This window comes from Caloenas nicobarica, chromosome 2 (assembly GCF_036013445.1).
Source record: "Caloenas nicobarica isolate bCalNic1 chromosome 2, bCalNic1.hap1, whole genome shotgun sequence".
NCBI classification, from domain to species: domain Eukaryota; kingdom Metazoa; phylum Chordata; class Aves; order Columbiformes; family Columbidae; genus Caloenas; species Caloenas nicobarica.
In genome coordinates, this window is record NC_088246.1 from 15,201,888 (window position 1) to 15,221,409 (window position 19,522).

The 19,522-nt window shown below is 38.8% G+C and overlaps 1 protein-coding gene across 13 annotated transcripts in view; it reads left to right on the forward strand.

The window, feature by feature from the left end:
* PARD3 (par-3 family cell polarity regulator) overlaps positions 1–19,522 on the forward strand; it is a 455,490-nt gene that overhangs the window by 172,223 nt on the left and 263,745 nt on the right. For all 13 annotated transcript variants that reach the window (XM_065628469.1, XM_065628475.1, XM_065628473.1 and 10 more), the window contains exon 4: positions 7,554–7,732. In XM_065628469.1, coding sequence (XP_065484541.1) covers positions 7,554–7,732 — 179 coding nt within the window. The remainder of the gene's footprint in view (positions 1–7,553; positions 7,733–19,522) is intronic.

A 19,522-nucleotide genomic window follows, 5' to 3' on the forward strand; every position in this document is an offset into this window, starting at 1 on the left:
AAGAGTGTACCCAAAAAACTGAGACTGCAGCTCATTAAAACATACTGAAACATTTTTTTTGACAGAGATGAGTAGAACATTTGTAAGATCTGACATTTTTGTCTTTTCTTCTGGCATGTAAAGATATTTGCATTTTAGAAAAAAGCCCAGAGAAAGGAGACAGAGAGGGTGTCGGTAATTAAATTTTAATTTTGGTTTTAAAGATCTTTCTCTAATTAGCTTTAAAAGTCAGTGTCTAAGTAAATTGAGTTTCAAGGTGCAATCATCTTTTTCCTCCTGGATCTTAGTATTCAAAAGTAAGAAGAAAGAATATTAGAGAAATAGAAGGAAGATTGTTATTTTAAAGGCCTTTCAAGATGAGGATTTAACATTACCTCATTATTAAAATATAACTGTGGCAGGTTGCTGTTTTGTTATTTTTGAATTTCAAAGTCATTGAGCAGTCATGGTCGGGAAAATGGAAAACCTAGGTTCTATTAAAAGAAATTGAAAATTATGTTAAGAAGGTAAGGACTTTTCTTCTTTCTTTTGCTTTGTAATAAGACTGTTTTGGTGGTTTGGTTGCATTCTTTTCACTGTTGTCCATTCTTCTAGAGATGTTTTTACTTTTTGTTTTTGATGGTAGGCATGCTAATGTACTGTCTTGTATTTCTTTAAAGGCATATGCTAGCATGTAGTGGGTTTTTGTTTGTACATTTTACATAGCCAAGTGTATTTCCTCTAAATCTATGTGAAGGTTAGGGACATATGCACCCCTGTCAGATTTTGAAGGCTGAGTGTAGGAGTTCCAAGACTTGCCTCGTTCATCTGCCGAGACCACGTTGTGCATTTTTAGTGCCGTGGTGCAGCCTCTGCCCCGCCGGCCAGATCTCCAATGCATGGGGCAGTGGTATGTGGAAAACAAGATAATTGTGATTTGTCATTATTTTAATGTGCAAATGCTTATAAATGTGTCATTTCAAAGCTAAAGAAATAAAAAAGCAGAGAACAATATTTGATAACATTGAAAATATGTCTGTGAGGAAGTACATAAGCTGCTGTTTGAAGATGAATAGCTAGAAGAATAACTAAAACAGTTGGGTTTGTACATGAAGTAGTTATAAATATCTGGAATTGTGTGAAGTTAACAATGTTTTATTTCCACTGTTGGAGGAATGGCAGTCTTGTTATTTATCCAAGAGTTCTGAATGTAGAGAAATTCATTTTAGAAGCTGACGTTTTTAAGCATAAACATATTTTCAAGTAGAGAAATGTTAATTACCTAAACTGTGTCATCCTAAGCTTTCTTGTAATTCTGAAAGGGAGAGCCGTGAACGCTAGGTAGATAGCATTTGTAGGTGAATGATGCACAACTGATGTAATATTTGCAAATGTTAAAGCATTTGACAGAAATTTAAGTGTCCTGGAAATTTCAAGTTAGTGTGAGCATAAACACTTCAGTATGGTTTGAAAATCAGTGTAGAGATCTTAAAAGCTGGAGACAGTCTTAGTCTAGAGATTGTTGCCCAATAGGGTGTCGTGAGGATTCCTGTTAGTTTTGGTTTTAACACCTTTAAATCTGGGAGAAGCAGTACTGTAAATAGTTTGTTAATTACATGTCCAGATGTTGATAAACTAGGAAAGGAGAATAATATGAATAGAGGAAAGATAAATAACCCAATAGAGATGTAGTACATATACTGGAAAAATGCAATTTAATTCAGCCTGAATAAATAGAAGCTAACGTATAGGAATATGGATCTAAACTGAGCTTACACTTTAACTAACAAGACAAACATGCTGAAGTGAGGCTATAAGAAAGGTTTAAAGATTTCTGTGGATGTTCTGGATTGATACCATGACCGTAAAATACCCAAATGCGATTATTGCTGACTATGTATTAGTGTCAAAGTTCAAAAAAAGACAGGAAGGATACTCCTTGTAAGACAGAACTGAGGGTATTTCATAAGAGAAATACACTATTCTAGGTGTCTTCTGAACAAGTTAAGACCAGAATAATATTTACAAAAGTGAACAGCAATAGACAATTAAAAGAGGCAGAGGTGAAATTATGTGCTGCATAGCACCATTTAGGGGAGAAATCCTGCAATCGTCTGGGACACATGAAAGGAAGAGATAGTTTTGTAAGTGAAGGGGAGCTAACTAGTAACAGGATGATCAACTTGGAGAACACAATACAAATTTAGGAAAAAAAAATCTGAAGATTTTGACCAAGTAAATTTGGGAAATGCTTCAAATTCTTTTATTAAAAAATCATTATTTAAAAGTGGCATGGATTCTAGGGGAGAGAAGAATACTGCTCTGGGCCATGACGAGAGAGTTGGTGATGTATATCTATCTTCTCCCTTTGCTGTCCTGTCTAAAAGTACGTTTCTGAAAATATGGGTGGCTGGTGGCAGCTTTGCAGTGCTGCTGTTTCACATCCCTCCCAGCAGCCACCTCTGGATCCCAGGCCTGAGGTTGCCTGTGCAGGACAGATGATGCAGTTGTCCGGGGAGTAGTTCTTCCCCTCTTGGAACTGGTTACGTTTTTAATATTTTTTTCTTTTCTAATTCAACATGCATACATTTATTTTGCACTGTTTTGTTTATCTTGTGGAGGAGTGCTGGCTTGTATTAGCTACTGCTAGGGTTTAATGCAGCTGATAGGTAAGCTCACAATCAGTTGGTTTTTGTCTCCAGCTGTTTTTCTTCTGTCTGAAGAGAAAAAGCTTTCAAAACCTGTGTGCTAATCCAGTTTGCAGCAGCCTCAGTGGTCTTTGGAAGTTACCACTGTCTTGTCTCTAGAGGTTTGCAAGAATGGAGGTTGAACCGATTTGGGGATTTGAGCTTTTCAAGCTCATAGGGATGTTTGTCTTTCACTGTGTCCAGCTGAGCGGAACGAGGAGCTCAACTGAACCTGCTGAAATTGGAACCAGAGCTCGGGGAGCTGTGCAGGAGTTTGAAACTCAAGAGTAATCTAAATATTTTTAAAAAGCTATTTCAGTTAAATATGAACAAAGTCTTAAGTTGTAGTTTCAAGTAGTTTAAGCTGACAGAAGCAGTCCTGCTTTCCTGAGCCCAGGATGACCCTGAGTCATCCTTCCTCTTGAACTCCAGGTGAGGATTTGGGTGGTAAGATGGGCTGGATGGGTGACACAGGCAGTAGGACTACCGAATATCTTCCACCCCCAGACCCGTTTCTTGATGCTAGGTAGCCTCTCTGTACATATTGTGATATACAACACACCTCAACGTATATATATGTCTACAGGCTCACTTTCAGAAACTCAGAGCAACTTCCTTGTTGAAAGCTACTCTGTCCCACAGAGTTTTTCAGTTTTACTGAGTCATCTTTATCCCCAGAGAAGACTCCTGAGTGTGAAGGGCAGGGACAAGTCCTGGTCAGGTCTGCTCATCAGTCATGGGCCTGATGGTCTGTGTGAGGTGGCCAGAAACAACCACAAGATAATTTTTCATTTCTGTGCCTTAAATTCACCGCACAGCAAACTGTGCAAGCTGCCAGTGGCACTGAGGAGCTGAAACATCAGTTGAAGTCTTCTTGGTTATGCTATATAAATATATGTGTGTATTTTTCTAGTCATGCCCTCCAAGCTGACATCGCAGAGGGAATTGGAATGGGAAGGTATGAATTAGATCGGCTCTGAGAGCCCCATCCTTTGCGCTGAATGCCTGCACACAGGACGTATCCAGCTTTATGGATGAAATTTGCCAGATCCTCAAATGCTTTTGCTCGTGAGCATATTTGAAAATCAGAAAAGGTGATGACCCTTTTAAAATACAAATGGAATTGCTGGCAGGAAGGAAAGGTACAACTCCGTGTTCTTAACATTTAAAGATGGTTATAAAATGTATATTGGCTGTTTTTATAATTTATAGTGAAACTGCTGTTCCTTTTAATAAAATGAGACTTCCAGTCAGAATTTCATGACTATGAATGTGAGCATTTTGTTATCCAGCTTGGATTTATCCTACAAATAACCATTTTCTAGCAGAACTGTGGCCATATACATAACTTAATGGGATTCTCTGTCACACATAATTATTTCTGAAGTTACAGTGTTGGACTCATTGCTGAATACTTCACGTCCTTCAAGGTGGCTCAAGAACTGAGTTAGTGGTAACTTTCATGATTTGTAATTTAATTTTTCCTTAATTCTTAGACTTTTAAAACTTCCTGTAATTCCTTATTAGATTTACCATTTCAAGTGCTTATTTAAAAGGCACCTTAGCTGCAGAAGCAAATCAATATTTACAGTGCATTAGTGCCACAGAGAATTTGAAGCCTTGTGATTAGAGTTCATTGCTGTTTTTTATCCACTCTTCAAAGAAACCACAGACTTCAAACAGTATCAGCCATCATCCTGGAATCAGTGACATTGCATTGGTCCCATGCGTACTTCATCTTGTGGTTTAATTATTAAGTTCCTTTCCTTTGATTTTCCTTTTAATATTTCAAAGTATATCCTCTTCAAATCTATAAATCAGGTAAACCAGAATAAACCAACAATATATTGGTAGAAGAATCTGTTCAATATATTCTTTTTTGTTGTTGTCTTAATGGAGAGTATCAAAACCGAGTTAGAATGGTCTCTCAGAATAGAACTGGAGACAGGAATGCAGGAGGCTGTATTTACAACTTCTGGTTAATGTAGTGTGAATAAGATTTAATTCTTGGATTAATACCTGGGGTGGTATTGACCATTGCCAAGCAGCATACACTAGAGCCACCTCCATGCGCTTGTCCCATTCCAGCAATTAACAAAAAAAGGACCATATGTTTCATTTCTAGTTTAACTGGGAAATATATGGATCCAACACACCTGAATTATTGTCTTTTATAATTCACTTTATTGTGAAGCTTGATTAGTAATACAAATCACTTTTCCTTATGTATGGAACAATCTTCATAAGGAGAGACTAGAATTGATCATGTTGTATGTTTGCACTGGCAGAATACCTTTTTTTTTTTAAGATTTGGAGAAGTGTTCAGTAAATGTCTGAAAATACCTCAATAACTAACCTTACTAAAATTCAATGGATCATATTCAAGGTGTGGCTCATCAGCTATAATAGATTTTGTAGAGAAACTTCTCATGTTCATGTTTTCTCTGGAGGATATTAATATTTGGGAATTCTGTTGCATGATTAACTTTCTGTATTGTGAGAAGTCTCTGCTACTTAGCAGGGTGCAAACTGTCATGTTTTCGCTACAAAGCAAAAGACAAGGCAGCAATAATTGCTCACTCGCCTCCAGAAATGCTGATGTGAGTTCCAGTTTCTTCCTTTCTTTGTTGGCAATTTGGCGTCTTTTCTTACAGAAGTTCACTCAACTGAACTTTTTTTTTGTCAAGTAATTTGAAGAAAGGGTGTAAGAATACAAGAACATTTTGCTGTCACCGTACTTATATATAGATGTAGGAGCATAAGGAGCAAGTGAACTCATTTTTGAAAATTGTAATTCTGTGTTGTAGGGTGGATAGCAAAGGCAAACAGGATGGTATGCCTGGGCTGCTGTTTAGAACAGATATAGATTGATGTTTTTCTTAAGTGGCACTACATACTACAGAGCCGCTTTCTAGCCCAGGCTAATGTAATAAATGAGGGTGGGTGTCCAGGCACCGCTGTTCACAGGTCACTTCAGTGTGCGGCGTGGGGCCGTGGCCGGGATGCGGCTGTGCCACCTTGGGTACAGACATCTCTTGTGATTTGGCACGGTCCTTTATTACGTTTGCCGTCTAGGGGGAAAGGAGAGGCTTCACCTTCAGCTCCTTCGTGAAACTTGAAGTAGTTGAAGACAAAGCAATCAAAGAAAAACCTCTGTTATGAGTGTATGAGTATATACTGAGTAACTAAAATCCAAGTAGAGGCAACTCAGACCATAAATACTTTTCTATGTAATTAAAATGTTCTTTCCTGAAATATTATTTTAATTACTTCTAGTTGTTTTATACATATATAATATGTACAAATGTGCATATTTATGAAAGAAAACATTTTATTTGCTATAAATTAACTCCTGTGAATATTTTTATTATGAAAATAATTTACAAATAGAAAAACAGAGTTTTCGAAGGAACAAGAAATAGTATAATGATTGTGGGAACAATATTAATTAATTATCTGTTATTCATGTATACCAGAATGGACATCAAATAGAATGACTGTTTTGGTGTTTCATCGTGTAACACTTGTGCCTATCTCAGCAGCATGAGTCCTAGTTGTTAAAAAGCAAACAAACAAACAAAAACCAGCTCACACATTTTTGTTGTGTGTGGCATGGCTTCTTCTATTTCTCAGTATCTTTATAATGCCACACAAAATAAGAATCTATATTCAGTATTATTATACATAGCATTACCATATTGTGAAACAAGACCAGTCACTTATCAAACTCCTGTCGCTGTGTTTTCCTGCTAGTACTGTGAAATAAGCACCTTCAGCTTCCCCTGGAACTGTTTCATCAAAGCATGAAAACACAGTCCTGGTTTTCATTCTCAGCTGCTGCCCCGCGTTCCTTTCCCACTGACTCTGCTGCTTACGTGCCAGAGCTTTCACCTTTTCCTTTTCCACTTCGCATTCAAGGCTCCCAGTGCAGCAATAAAGAGAAATACAAGTGATAAATCACATCCCCTCCGTTCTGATGCCGAGTGGGAGAGCGCTAAGGGGTCGCAAATGCAGGCAATGAAACTTCTGTTTGGGCAAGGAGGCGATAGACGTGTGGATATTTGTTGTAGGATAATAAATGAAATTGGAAAAAATTAAGTTGTATTTCAAGAGAAACTAACTTTAATGTGCCATCAAAGTTTCCAGGATGGATTCGACCTCTACATATATTAAAAGAACCTATCCCTTTCCAATCAGTCTACCCACCCACTGCATCATTTATTACTAATGAAATATTTTTCTCCTGTCAGTCATGCCGGCTGGAAGGCAAAGGGAATCAGAGTAAATCAGCACAGATCGTGTTTCAGCTGTCAGGAAGAGGCAAATGCCGAATCGAAAACAGTCGCTTCCATAAGTTTTTGGGGAAGGAGTGGAGAGGCTATTTGAGGAGGCTGCGAGTCGCTGCAGAGGCTGCTGAGCAGCGCTGGCCGTGCCCGCGTGCAGCCGTGGCTGTGGTGTCGGAACGTGTCATCCTAGTGCACCCCTTGCTTTGTCACCAGCCCGTTGAATTTAGGCCGTTGGCTACTTGCTCTTTAAAATATCCGTAAGTCACCTTAGCCTCTTAGTTATTCAAGCCTATGCTGCGTCCTTTATTTTACACAACGGACAGAGATAGTAGTGATGCCGTCTTTGTACTTTTAAAGCTGTGCTGTATTGAGTGAGTTTGCTTTGGCTCTCGTTTTCTCCTCGTGTGGCCAGGCAGCAAGGCTGTGGTTTTCAGGAAACAGACCTTGTCCTTGAGGAACTATGCTGAGGTCGGTAACTTGTTACTCTGTGAAACCACATTTGATCAAAACCACCCAACCAGAGCTTGAAAAAATATTTTTCTTATGTGAAAAACATTTTAAATCTAGTCAGCGTTTATTTACTGTCTGTTTTATTCTTCAGATATGCCTCTTCATGTCCGACGTAGCAGTGACCCTGCACTGATTGGCCTCTCAACCTCTGTAAGTGACACGAATTTTTCTTCAGAAGAGCCTTCACGGAAAAACCCTACAAGGTGGTCCACGACAGCAGGATTTCTCAAGCAGAACACCCCTGGCGTACCCAGTGCTCATGAAAGAAAGGTATATTTCTTTCCCCCTCTTCATCCAGTAAATGAGAAATGTGCGTGAATCTTTAATTCTTGTGTTGTCCTTCTCTCACCTCCTCCTGGTTTAAACCTGTGCTTTCTGACCTTGTCCACCAAACCCCATCATCAGCTGAGGACCGTCCTGCCCTCAGGAGACTCTCAGTGATGCCCGCAGCAGGGGCTCTGAAAACTTGATTTTGTCATTAACTGTAGTTGAAGCTCTGATTACTCATTACTCTGCAAAGTGGGGCCTAAATGCTGTCACATGTTTTCTTTGAATGCAAATAGGTCGTGTTTATGATGATTTTTACTGATCTCCAAGAAGTCCTAATGCAAATGAATAATCTGCATGCCCACAGCCAGTCTGGTGCTCTCTTTCTGACACAGCATTGCTAGTTTTTACTTTCTGAGGCACTAGTCAGGTAATACAAAAGACAAATTGCAAATGCTGTCTCTCCTTGATAACATTCTTAAAACTAAACCAGTGAAATGTAAAGTGAGTATTTTTTCCCTGATTTTTTTCAGTATGATTTCAGGATCTCTACATGAATTACATTATTAGCTGGAAAAGTCAACAGGAACCTCCCTTCTCAGTGCATTATTAAAATGAAATGGAGCAAATATTCCCTTTTGTACAGCCCCTGACATTGCCCATAATTGTGATGGTAACTGTCAGACAAACTCAAAAGGAAAAACATATGTACATTTTCCGATAGAAATGAGACATTTTTAAAGAAAGCTGCACTTTCAGTTACCATTCTGACTGCACAGCACAAAATCCTTTTTGGAAAATATGCAGCTGCTTATAGCTATTTTATGTTTTTTTTCTTCATTATTAATATTAATTCTGTGTAGTATAAAAGCAAACTAAGACTCTGCAGCCAGGACTCCCACGCCCCAAACAAAGAAGTCTTTACATGCTGCTAATGAGCTGAACTATCTTCGATGGGCTTGTGGTTATTTCATAAAAGCACAGTGCTCGTAGGCATTGAGGTCCACATTCTTACAGAGATGTCAATTTAACATGGTATCGTCAGGTCTGTGCTTGGTCAGGATTGCAGGTAGGTAGCAATATATTTCCTGTCACTTGTACTGGTGTGGCACAGAAGTGCATGTTGTTTTGAAAAATATCTTTTATGCTATTCAGATTTGGAAAAGAAATATAATCTAATCCATTTGAAGTGTTAACGTTTTCAGTTATTATAATTTTGAGGCTACACTTCATTACTCCACAGGCATGGATGTGGAGGGCCATACGTAGCATAATCAGATTTCTTTGAGTGTCTGAAGTTAACAGATATTGGAGAGAATTGAGCAGCAGCTAATCTTTCACACTAATCTTGCATCGTTAGTTGTTCAGCATGTACTTACTCTTGATTTTTGTGAAAATATTTAATGTCTGCTGGAGCAGGGTGACTGAACTGGGAAGGAATGTGCGTGATCTCATGTAGTGATGGGAAGCCAGGCACAAGAGAACATTAAATCAAGAAGATCAGAAAGAACTAATGTAGGTTAGTTAGTACAATAGATACTGGTAATTTCTTTCACCATTTTTGCATGCTGTATACATCAATCCTTTGAATAGAGCAGATCACTGAGCGCACTATTTTTCATAGGTAAGATGCAGTTTGTTTTTGATAGGTAAGATGCAGTAACTAACTGGAATTAAATAATAATTGGTTGTGCAATGCATTTAGTGAATGAATCCCAAATTTATTTGTGTTAGACTTTTGTTGGTGTGTTTTCAGCGTCTTGATTTCTTCATGTAAGTCAAGATTTTGTAGCAAATCTTGTTTCTCTTCGGAATGGATACTAAGAATTCTTCATTCCTTTCTCAGTATTAGCAGTAATTTCATTTGTAGTATTATTCCAAAAGGTGAATTTTTGAAGTCTCTGTCACCAGTCACTTACCAAAGTACTACCACTGAATTTTTACAAATGTATTTTGGTTATTTGAACTGTATGAAGTCCTCAGTACTTTTCTTATGTTAGGTTGTTTTCTTCAGCTACTCAGATAACAAAAAGAGATGCCTGTGCTTTGTTCCAGACTGTTTTGTTGATTATAGATGACACAGACATTTCAAGCAAAGCAATGAGAACAATCTTAATTTTCTGCTCAGTGCATTGAGCTTGAGCACCCATATATCTTTTGTGGGCTGTTGGCACTACGTAATGTTTTCACTGCAGTTCTCTCTCTTGACAGCACAAGAACATATGTTCTTGGGCTGAGATTTGCAGCACAGTTGTAGATTAGCAACTTTGCCCCAGCAGTATCTTGCAGAAACAAGAAAAGGGTTTCTGGGAGAGCTGCCAAAAGCTTAATCCACCTACTGACTCTAAGGAGTGACATTACTTTCAGCCCATCACCTCTAAAGAGAAAAAATTGACAGGTAGAAACCCTGTCCAATTTTTGGAGGAATTAGCAGAGGGATACTGCGTGTATCTGGCAGAAGGGATTTATTTCTTGGGGGCAAGAGAGAAGACTCCGGGTTGGTGTTTTTTTCATTTTGGGTAAGAAGAATTTAGAATGGCAGGAAAATGGGCAGATGCCCAAGTTGAGCTGAAATGAAGGGGTGGGAGTGCTGCCATGCACCGAAGGCTGTGAGGAACCAGGACATATGTCAGTAGTTCTGGGCAGACAGAAAGGGAAAAGGGCACTGAGGAAAAGGGAAAAATGTGTGATGTTTGAAAGAACCTGTTGATGAAGTTGTAGTGCTACTTGCAGTTGTTAGGGTAGATGCAGCGAGACGTCAGGCTCCCCTGTGCCCTTAGGGAAAGACGAGAATGACCAGAGAGGGACAGAGTTTGGTTTGGAGGGGCCTGAGCAGGTCCTGCGAAGATTTAAATGTGTGCTGAACTTGAGATGCATTTCTGCTACAGCAAGTGGGATGTTTTGGTATGAAACCCTTGCACTAAACTGGACGTGATTTCTCATCCATTTTTCATATCATGGCATTGTAAAGAAACATATTTATTGTCAGGATATCACAATACACTCTGTGTCTCCTTGGAATTGGAATCTTGATAATTTCTGGTTTCTATGTTGTTTACCCTCAAGAGCAGCTTGAAACCAGACATTCTGTATCCCAAATTACTTATTTGTTTGAATAACTATTATTATTGATTATTTACAGGTTATTGTAGCGTTGGTAACTGTACTCAGCCAGGGAATTCCTGACCTCTTCCTTCTGTGTTGTTCCCATGAATGGTCTCAAACAAATGATTAGGTGTCCTCATCTGTGCATGTATTCACAAAATTGGGTCATGATTATCAACAGCTTTAGTAGGTAAATTCACCTGGTTTTTTTAAACTGAATATTAAAATCACTTTCAGATGCTTTTTTGTGTATGAGAGACACATCTGTATTACCTAGTGACTCACAGCTTGACTTAATCCTGTATCTTGCTTCCTTGAGCCATTTTAATGAAACAAGAAGAAATCTCTTAGTAAAAATATCTTCTCAAAGGCCTGCAGTAATACCTGATTTGCAAGCTTTAATTTTGTTTGAATTGTGTTGAACTGTACAGCTGAACAGATTGTACGCAGCTGAAGCATATCATGTGTGCTTTTTTCCACTGCAGTAAAATGTTTTTTGATATTGTTTTCTGAATAACTGTGAATTTGAATCACGTTCTTAATAATTCAACACCAAAGCCTATTGGCTTAACTAGCTGCCCTTAATAGGTGTGAGCTACATAAATGAAAATCGGGTTTCTTTTCCCTTAGTTCTTTGAGTTATGGAAGAAAACGTGGAAGAACATAAATGCAACAACTAGATAGGTTGTGTCTTACAGCAACTGTGAATTAATTAGCCCATGTATTTTTAGTGTGTTTTTTTTTTAAATTTGTGGTGAGAAATTGCATATAATTACAAATTAGTTATCTGCTTTGATCTTGCTTTTCTGAAAGAGGCAAGGTTTATCTTGTTAACCTGCTTTGCTTAATGCAAGGATATACCATGGCTAACTGCCTTATGAAAAATTTCCCACTGTGACTTTCCTGAATATGACTCGTATATTGTTGCACCAGAGATAACAACATTGGTACAGCAGAAAGACGTGAAAATGTACAGTAAGGAGGAGAGCTCACGAGAGAGTAATGAGAGAGAAAAATGACTGTGCACGGGCTTGTGTGCGGCTCTCGCTCCTGGGTTCACCCACCTGGAGCAGAGCAAATGGCTCACAGCGTGCTCTGCAGGGTACGGCAGCAACAGCAAACACAGAGCTGAGTGACTTGGCACGTCATTTTTTACTCTTTTTTTCCTTTCTTCTCTTTTCGCCTTTGCTATTTAGTCAGCAGCAATGTTTTTTTGCTTGTTTGTTCTTAAATGAGTTTGCCCATATGCGTATTTGGAGGTTGCAAATAGCCATGCCTTGTAGGGATAATTATTTTTAGGAAGAGTTTTCTTCCTATTTGAAAACCTAATTGTTTTGGGCTCTGTAAACTTCAGAGGAAGAATTTGAAACTGTATGGGAGTGATTTAAGTCTCATCTACTGTCAAATCCCTTCCCTGTAAAACACTGTGTTTCCCACCATGTCTTCTTGCAGGTATTTTTGCTGTTCCTATGGGTTGAGACTGATGAGTACAAATTTTCAGATTGTTGGATTGTAGTTCAATTTACGTGAAAGATGCAGTGCTTTCTAGTCCTCTTTGTAAACAGAATAAAAAAATATTTCTCTAATGAAGTATGTCTAGATAGAAGAAAAGCATGCATTATATGAAAAGCTTCAACAATAATGGTATGTCAGTGTCAAAATCAGATTTAAAGTGAAAATCAGTTTCATTTAGTTTTGAGTCTTTTTAAACACAGCTTAGTGAAGTTTGCTTTGTCACTGTCACCAAAGACATGGTATTTCAATAGATTTTTACTATAATTCAGAGGGCTGAAGAGCCCTGTATTAGAACTGTGCGCGTCAGTGTCATTTTTTAGCCAGGGAGTCTGAATTGCAGAGCGTAAATCGATTAAATTGACTTGAGAAGACTGTGGACTAAAAAACTGGGCATCATTCTGGGAATAGGAGACTGAAGTGTTGCTGATGCTTCTTGGTAACCTCGACTCTGGTTTGTACTCCTGCAGAAGGGAGGCAGCATGTCCCAGGTGAACAATGTTGGTAAAGTGCTGTAATAAAACAGAATCAGCTAAGGAGAAGTACGGGGCAAATGCAAAGAGCCTGACAGCTCTCATGACAGGTTTTAAGCCCCCACGTAATGAATGCAGCTTTCTGCTTTCAAAATAAAAATGCAATGTTTTAAACAGAAGTTCTGAAGGATTCAATAGCCATGAATATTTCTTCGTCCAGGTTTATTTGAGCAGGGCTTTTTTCTTTTCAGTGAGACAGTCATGATTTTGTTGTTTTAGATGTGATTTCACATAAACTGAGATGAAGGGAGAATGAGCGTGAGTTATCCACAGATGATGAAATAGTGTCTTAATGCAGAAAATGTTGTTATAGGAGAGAGATTAATGGAATTAAAAAAAAAAAAGTTGCCTGCATCAGTTTTCTTTCTTTGTGATAGTAACTTATTGCTGGCAGCTTGTCACGTGGTGACGAAATAATTTAGAGGAATCATACTCCAACAGAGTGCAATATAAAAAATAAACACACTGTGTGATTTTCGTCCTGGGTAGTGTGCAAAATTCGTGACTTCCACAGAATCGCAGCACAGCTGAGGTTGGGAGGTACATCTGGAAATCACCTAGTTCAACTTTTCTGGTCAACTAGAGCAGGTGACTCAGGTCTGTGTCCAGCTGGGTTTTGTGTATATGCGTCTCCAAGGATGGAGGCTGCACCGCCTTTCTGGGCAGCCTCTTCCACTGTTTGATCATCCTTATAGTAAGAACGTTGTTTCTTATGTATTTCTTTATGTGTCCATTGCCTTTTGTGCTTTTACCATGAAGAAGAGTCTGACTTTCTTTAGCAGAGCAGCTAGTGACATTTTAGTGCAATTAAAAATAAAATCTCTGTGAAAGAACTCAGAATTCCTGACTTTCAAAATGTGAAAACAAATACATATTTCTCAGCAGCAGGTTAGAAATGAAAGTGGAAAATCTGTGCCTGGTGCACAAAGAGGCAACAGCCACCGTGTACCACTTGACGCTGTGCTATTCTGTTTGCTGGGCATGCTGTTTGCATGGACAGGATTCAACTGTTTGCATCCAACAGTCAGTCATGACCAGATGTGTTAAGAAGCAGGGAAAAAAATCACCAACAAAACCAACAAATCCAAAGTGAAGGTGTGATTTCCTCCATCTCTTTTATTGTTTTACCTATTTTCGCTCTGAGTCATGCATTTTTGGAACCTCATCTACCAAACTTCCTCTCGGTCCCTCAAGACCAGACAGATTCTTAGTGCAAGATAATAGAGAGATCTGAGAGCTGGTGAGGTTTTTTCCACTTCTGCTCTGAGGCTGAGCAAGTCTGTTGATCACTCTCAATCTTCATTCTCCATCAGTAGCGTAGGAAGAACGCGTATTGTCCTCGCCGTGGTGTGCTGTCCCGTCTCTCTTTCCGTGTGATGGGTGAGCGATGGCTGGGTGGGCAATGTCTGGGCCGTAGGTGAGGGGACACGGTGCTGCATCATGAGTTGGGAGTGCCCAGGAGGGTCTGGATGAGCGAGTCTCTTCTGGTGACGAAGGAGTAGTGAAACGTGCACAGGGTGTTTGTCTTTTCGTTTCAGTAAATGCCGTGTACAGCACCTCTCACTGAGAGACGGTGAAAGCCATGCTGAAAACAGAAAGCTCTCAAGTACAGGGTATACGATAATTGAAATTGTAATGAGTGTCTGACTTTTCCTCTGCCATTCATCCAAGTGGATGTCTACTTTACAAAAACCCATGTTTAAATGTTCAGATCAGTTTCTTCTAACTTTTTGTGTTCTTGCAGCTCTCCCTGGGTTTGAAGGTGAAAAACTCTGGGCCTAAAAGAGTAGCTTGATAAAAGATGGAATAAGTTTGAAAAAAAGAAAAAAAAAAACAAATTGGAGGTTCGAGTTTAGCGATTTTTTTTTTTTTTTAAGTTTAGAGGCATGCATATATTTTAATATATTTAGTTGTAACTCACAACCATGCATTTACTGTACACACTTGTGATTCCAGAATTTCTGCAGATTCATGTATTTCAATCTTGTTTTCATATTATCAAGGTTGCATATAGGTGCAAAGCAGATCTGGATTTTGGCTGAATGTGTAGCTAGCAAGAAAAAAGAAATTTAAAGTACTATCCTGGTTGCAGGCTATGCTTCCCTGGTGTTCTGACATGAGTCTTTGTGTTTAAACAGTGATTATTTCAGCCTTTTTTGTTGTATTTATTGTATTTTTAGGTCATGTTGCAAAGAATACTAATCACACAAGAAAAAGAAGGAAATACAACCAGGCAAAGTAGTCTCAAAATAAAATTCTGAGCCAACATGGAACTAACCTATACAAAGAAGTAGTATGGCTGGGGGGAGATGGTAAGCTTTCATTAGTGGGGAAATTCAGCTTCAGTAAATAGAGGATTTAAAACCAGGAATGCGTCGTCATCTTCTGGGCTTGTTCCTGTTATGACTAAATTCAGGGCTGAAACAGATGTCACTTAGCCTGGTTTTGTTTCACAACCTTAACAGAAAGGGGATGATCATTCTGTGCTACCACCCAGTTTTATTGTCATCTTATAAATGAGCTCTTCAGCTCCTGCATAACGATGACCAACTTGAGAGCCTTGTCTGCTGAGCACACAAAGTAAAAGAAATTTGGACGAGAGCTAAAACTGTAAGATAGAGAATGATGGGAAGCTGTTCAGTGTGAAAAAGGCTTACAAATTAATAAACAAGCAAACTGAGTCGAGAGGATGCCCAAGAGACTGTGAGGTGATGCTGTAAACTCAGATAAAAGAGAAACACAGTGCTACAAGCCACCCACCTGGTACCTATTTGGGCCTTTCCCCGCAGATCGCTGGAGGGATTCTGGCCCAGGTCTGGAATGAATTTGCGAGTGGGACGAGGTGGCGGCTGCTTTGGTGGGAGCCTTGGGGGTCCCTGTCCCAGTGGGGTGGGCAAGGGCTGGCAGAGGGGCCAGCGGCTGCTGGCAGTGTGCACAGGCACAGCTGCTCGCCACAGGTTTGGGGCATTGCCTTTGAGTTTCTGACCTTAACTCTCTGCTCTTCTCCACGCTTGTCAATGTAATGAAGAAAGAGGAAAAAAAAAAAGAGTTGGGTTAGTTTGAGAAGACAGAGCAGTTACCTCATCCCCCTGCACCCCCTGCTTCCTTTCTTATTTCAGGACTGCAAATGCAAGTTCCTAAACACACAAACAGCCAGTTGAACCTTTCAAATTTTCATTTTAGAGGTATGACCACCCTAAAGCATCTACCCAACATTTAAAAGGGTAGTACTGGTGGGTTATCAGATATTCTTCATTTCAAGATCTAAACAGAATATCCTTGTGAAGTTTCCTGTACCCCATTGTTTCCTGTTTTTTTACTCCTCAAGTAAATGTAATATTAACATTCTATTTATTAAATCCTATCTTCAGAGAATACTTTTGAAATTAGTTAATTATCAGCTTTTTTCCCCTCCTGCAATTTAATTTCTTGGCTCTCCCAAGGAATCAAATGAAAGGATGTCGACATTTAAAATAAACAAACGACTTTACAAATGCTATTTCATCTTAATACAAATTGACATAAAACACTGTATAAATATGGGTACAAAACCAAGTATCTGGTGAAAATGGCAGAATTGTGCCTAATAGTATTATTGCATTTAAACAGGTAGCCATATAGGTCCGCACATAGCTATATATAAACAAAAACTCTTTAGAGGCCTCTAAAGTGGTACAGCAGAAGAGAATATTTCACTTTTCTGAAAAAAAGTAGAAGGGGAAACAGGTTTCTAAGTGTCATGTACAGAAATGTGAACTGTAGCTTCATGACATTTCAAATTAACTGCTTCATTTATTTTTCTTTAAAATGAAACTATGGAAAGCCATGTATTTTTAGTTAAGAAGCTTAAAGAAATGAAATCTAGCTTTTGGATTACCATTACAAAATATCAACTGCAGTATGTTATTTGGGTTGGTTTTGCGTTATCTTTTATGAGGTTTTATTGTGAGAATAGTAAGTAAAGGGTGAATGGAAGAAGCAGCTTCTTTCCTGTCTCTCAGTCTGAGAAATAACAATATACATTGCCTGGTAATTTCTGGCTTTGCATGTATACATGCAGAGATAATTACATTTTTTATTTTTCCATTGTAAACAAGAGAGATCAACAGAATGTTTTGAATAGGCAGTCTTCATGTGTTTTACTTTACTCTTAATTTAGCCCATATTCTTTGATACTAAATATTTACGTATAACATCACATGCACAGAAAACTGTCCATTCCTCATGGCCTCTGGTTATTGCTTTTTTTCAAGGTCAGGCCTCGCTTGTCAATCAAAGGATAACATAGAATATATGAATTGGAATTGGACAAGTCTGGAAATTTCTGAGCATAAGGTGGTAGAACTTCAGCAGAACACTGGCCTTTCAATTGCCTTTCTCCTTGTTGGTATCTAATGAGCTATCGTCAATGCATAATACATTAATTCCATTCATGCAGCTATAGAGGAGGGTCATTTGTGAAGACAAATCTTCCTGAAAACATCAGAATGACCACAGATTGGTCATTCTTCTTATCTATTTTCATCATAAATAGGGCATGCAAGTTCTTTATTAGACTATTAGATTTGCATCTTCTGCATCCTAAGACAGTTTTTACCAGTGTCTGGAAATGACCCCTGTTCCAGGTTGAAGCTGAGAGGAGGCACAGAGCTGCGATAATTCTTTAATGTGGGAGTCCTCTTTTTCTTTACTCCTTGGAGAATGGCCTGATGCTGAGTGACCAGAACTGGTTTTTTCTTCTGTGCATTAGATGGCTGGGCTGTATCTGGATGATTGTAGCTCCTGGTGTCATGTTTTTCAATACACCCCAAGAAAAGCAAGCTTTGAAACAGAACTGCAGAATGAGAAAGTAAACTGAATCTATTAAGAGGAAGAAGAAGCTTACCCAGGTAGTGGTGTCAATTTCTTAAGATGCGTGGATATTATACAGAGTGACTGGTACGATTAGTTTCAAGGTAAACTGTTGAAATTTGGTACAATTTGTTGTTAAAAAGTTGCTAGTGTATTGAGAACAGTTCCAAATCTGATCTCTATGTAAGAAGGATTTTTTAAAAAGGGAATTTCTATTGCTTCAATGAATCTATTGTGTTAATTCAATTCCCATATGTAATGCATTTTCCCTGTAAAATAGACATTAATCGTGCAGACCTTTTTTTTTTTTTGAGAAATGGGGATCCACTTGGTCAAATCCCTCATTTGTCTAAATTCCAGTTAAAAACCAACAACCAACCAAACCAAAACCAAACCAAACCAACAACAATAAAACCAAAGCACAAACAAAAAACAACACACAAACCCTGCAAACAAACAAAACAACCCCCCCAAAAAAACCCAACCCAACCAACCAAAAAACCAAACTGAAATAAAAAGAAAACAAACAAACAAACAACCTCCCAACAAAACAAACAAACAATAAAAGAAAATACTCCAGGAATCTATTTACTAGACCCTGAGACAGCATGGAAACTGGGTACGTGTGCGTATTACTGCATTTATAAGCAGATATTTGCATCAGACAGGTGTTTACATAAACTGTCTGAATGTTTTCTTAATTACAGCTTTTAGCATCCCTGTCTGAGAGTGACACCAAACCGTTCAGGGTCTAACATGGACATAGTGGAGCATAAAGAAGAGAAGAGCAGCCTTTATAGTGATTCCACAACAACAAATGCACTTGTGAATTTGCCCAAAGTCTGTCCAATGAAATTATAACCTCAAAAGATTAAGAGAAGTCTCATCTCTCATCAACATGGACAAATTCTATCTAAATCTGAGTCCATCTCAAACAATCAAACCCAAGCAAGAGCTTTTCCCAAAGGGCACAGTATACAAGAAAAAAGAACGGATAGCAAAAAAAAGTCAGTGTCAAGTGGTGTCTCTTAGTGAAGATCCTAAACAAGAGATGGGCAATTTGCTGTAGAAATAATTAAAGGCAAAACCTGGTTTACATCTTTGAATCTTCTTCCAGAGAATTACATTGAAAGGGTCTTCAGTCTGTTTTACTTCTGTTATGTTGCAATCTAGTATTAAAACAACCAGTCAACCAACCCTCCCCAAACAACAACCAAACAAACTAAAAAACCCATCCACCCCCCCCCCCCAAAAAAAAAAAACCCAAAACAAAACCCCCAGAACAAAACAAAACACGCCCCCCCCCCCAAAAAAAAAAAAGAAAGCCCAACACACCAGAATTTACCACACTTTACGTTAGCCATGCAGGAAGTCAAAACAAAGGGAAAAACCCAAGTTCTTCAGTATTTGGAAAGTGGCCTAGTGGCAATTGAGATAAAAGGCCTGGAACTGTCACTGTGCCGTGCGCAGGACGTTCTGTTGGGTTCGATGCTGAGAGTCTGTCAGGGAACAGCTGTGGGGTAAAATCTCGAGTGAGTTTCTGCACTGACAAGCAGTAATTGAAGCATGCAGATCATGCTAATGCATCATTTCATCTACAAGCTGCAGGGTCTTTGATGAGGAGCTTGTTATATATTACAAATCATCTGAAATTAAAAGTATAGCAAAATGGTTTCATTTTTCCTGTCCCCTTTCACCCAACCCTCCAGCAAAGCTCCGCAGGGACACCAGGCTGGACTAAATCCTAAGGCGTTAGATGATGTGTCCTCATTAAAAATACTGCAGAACGCTG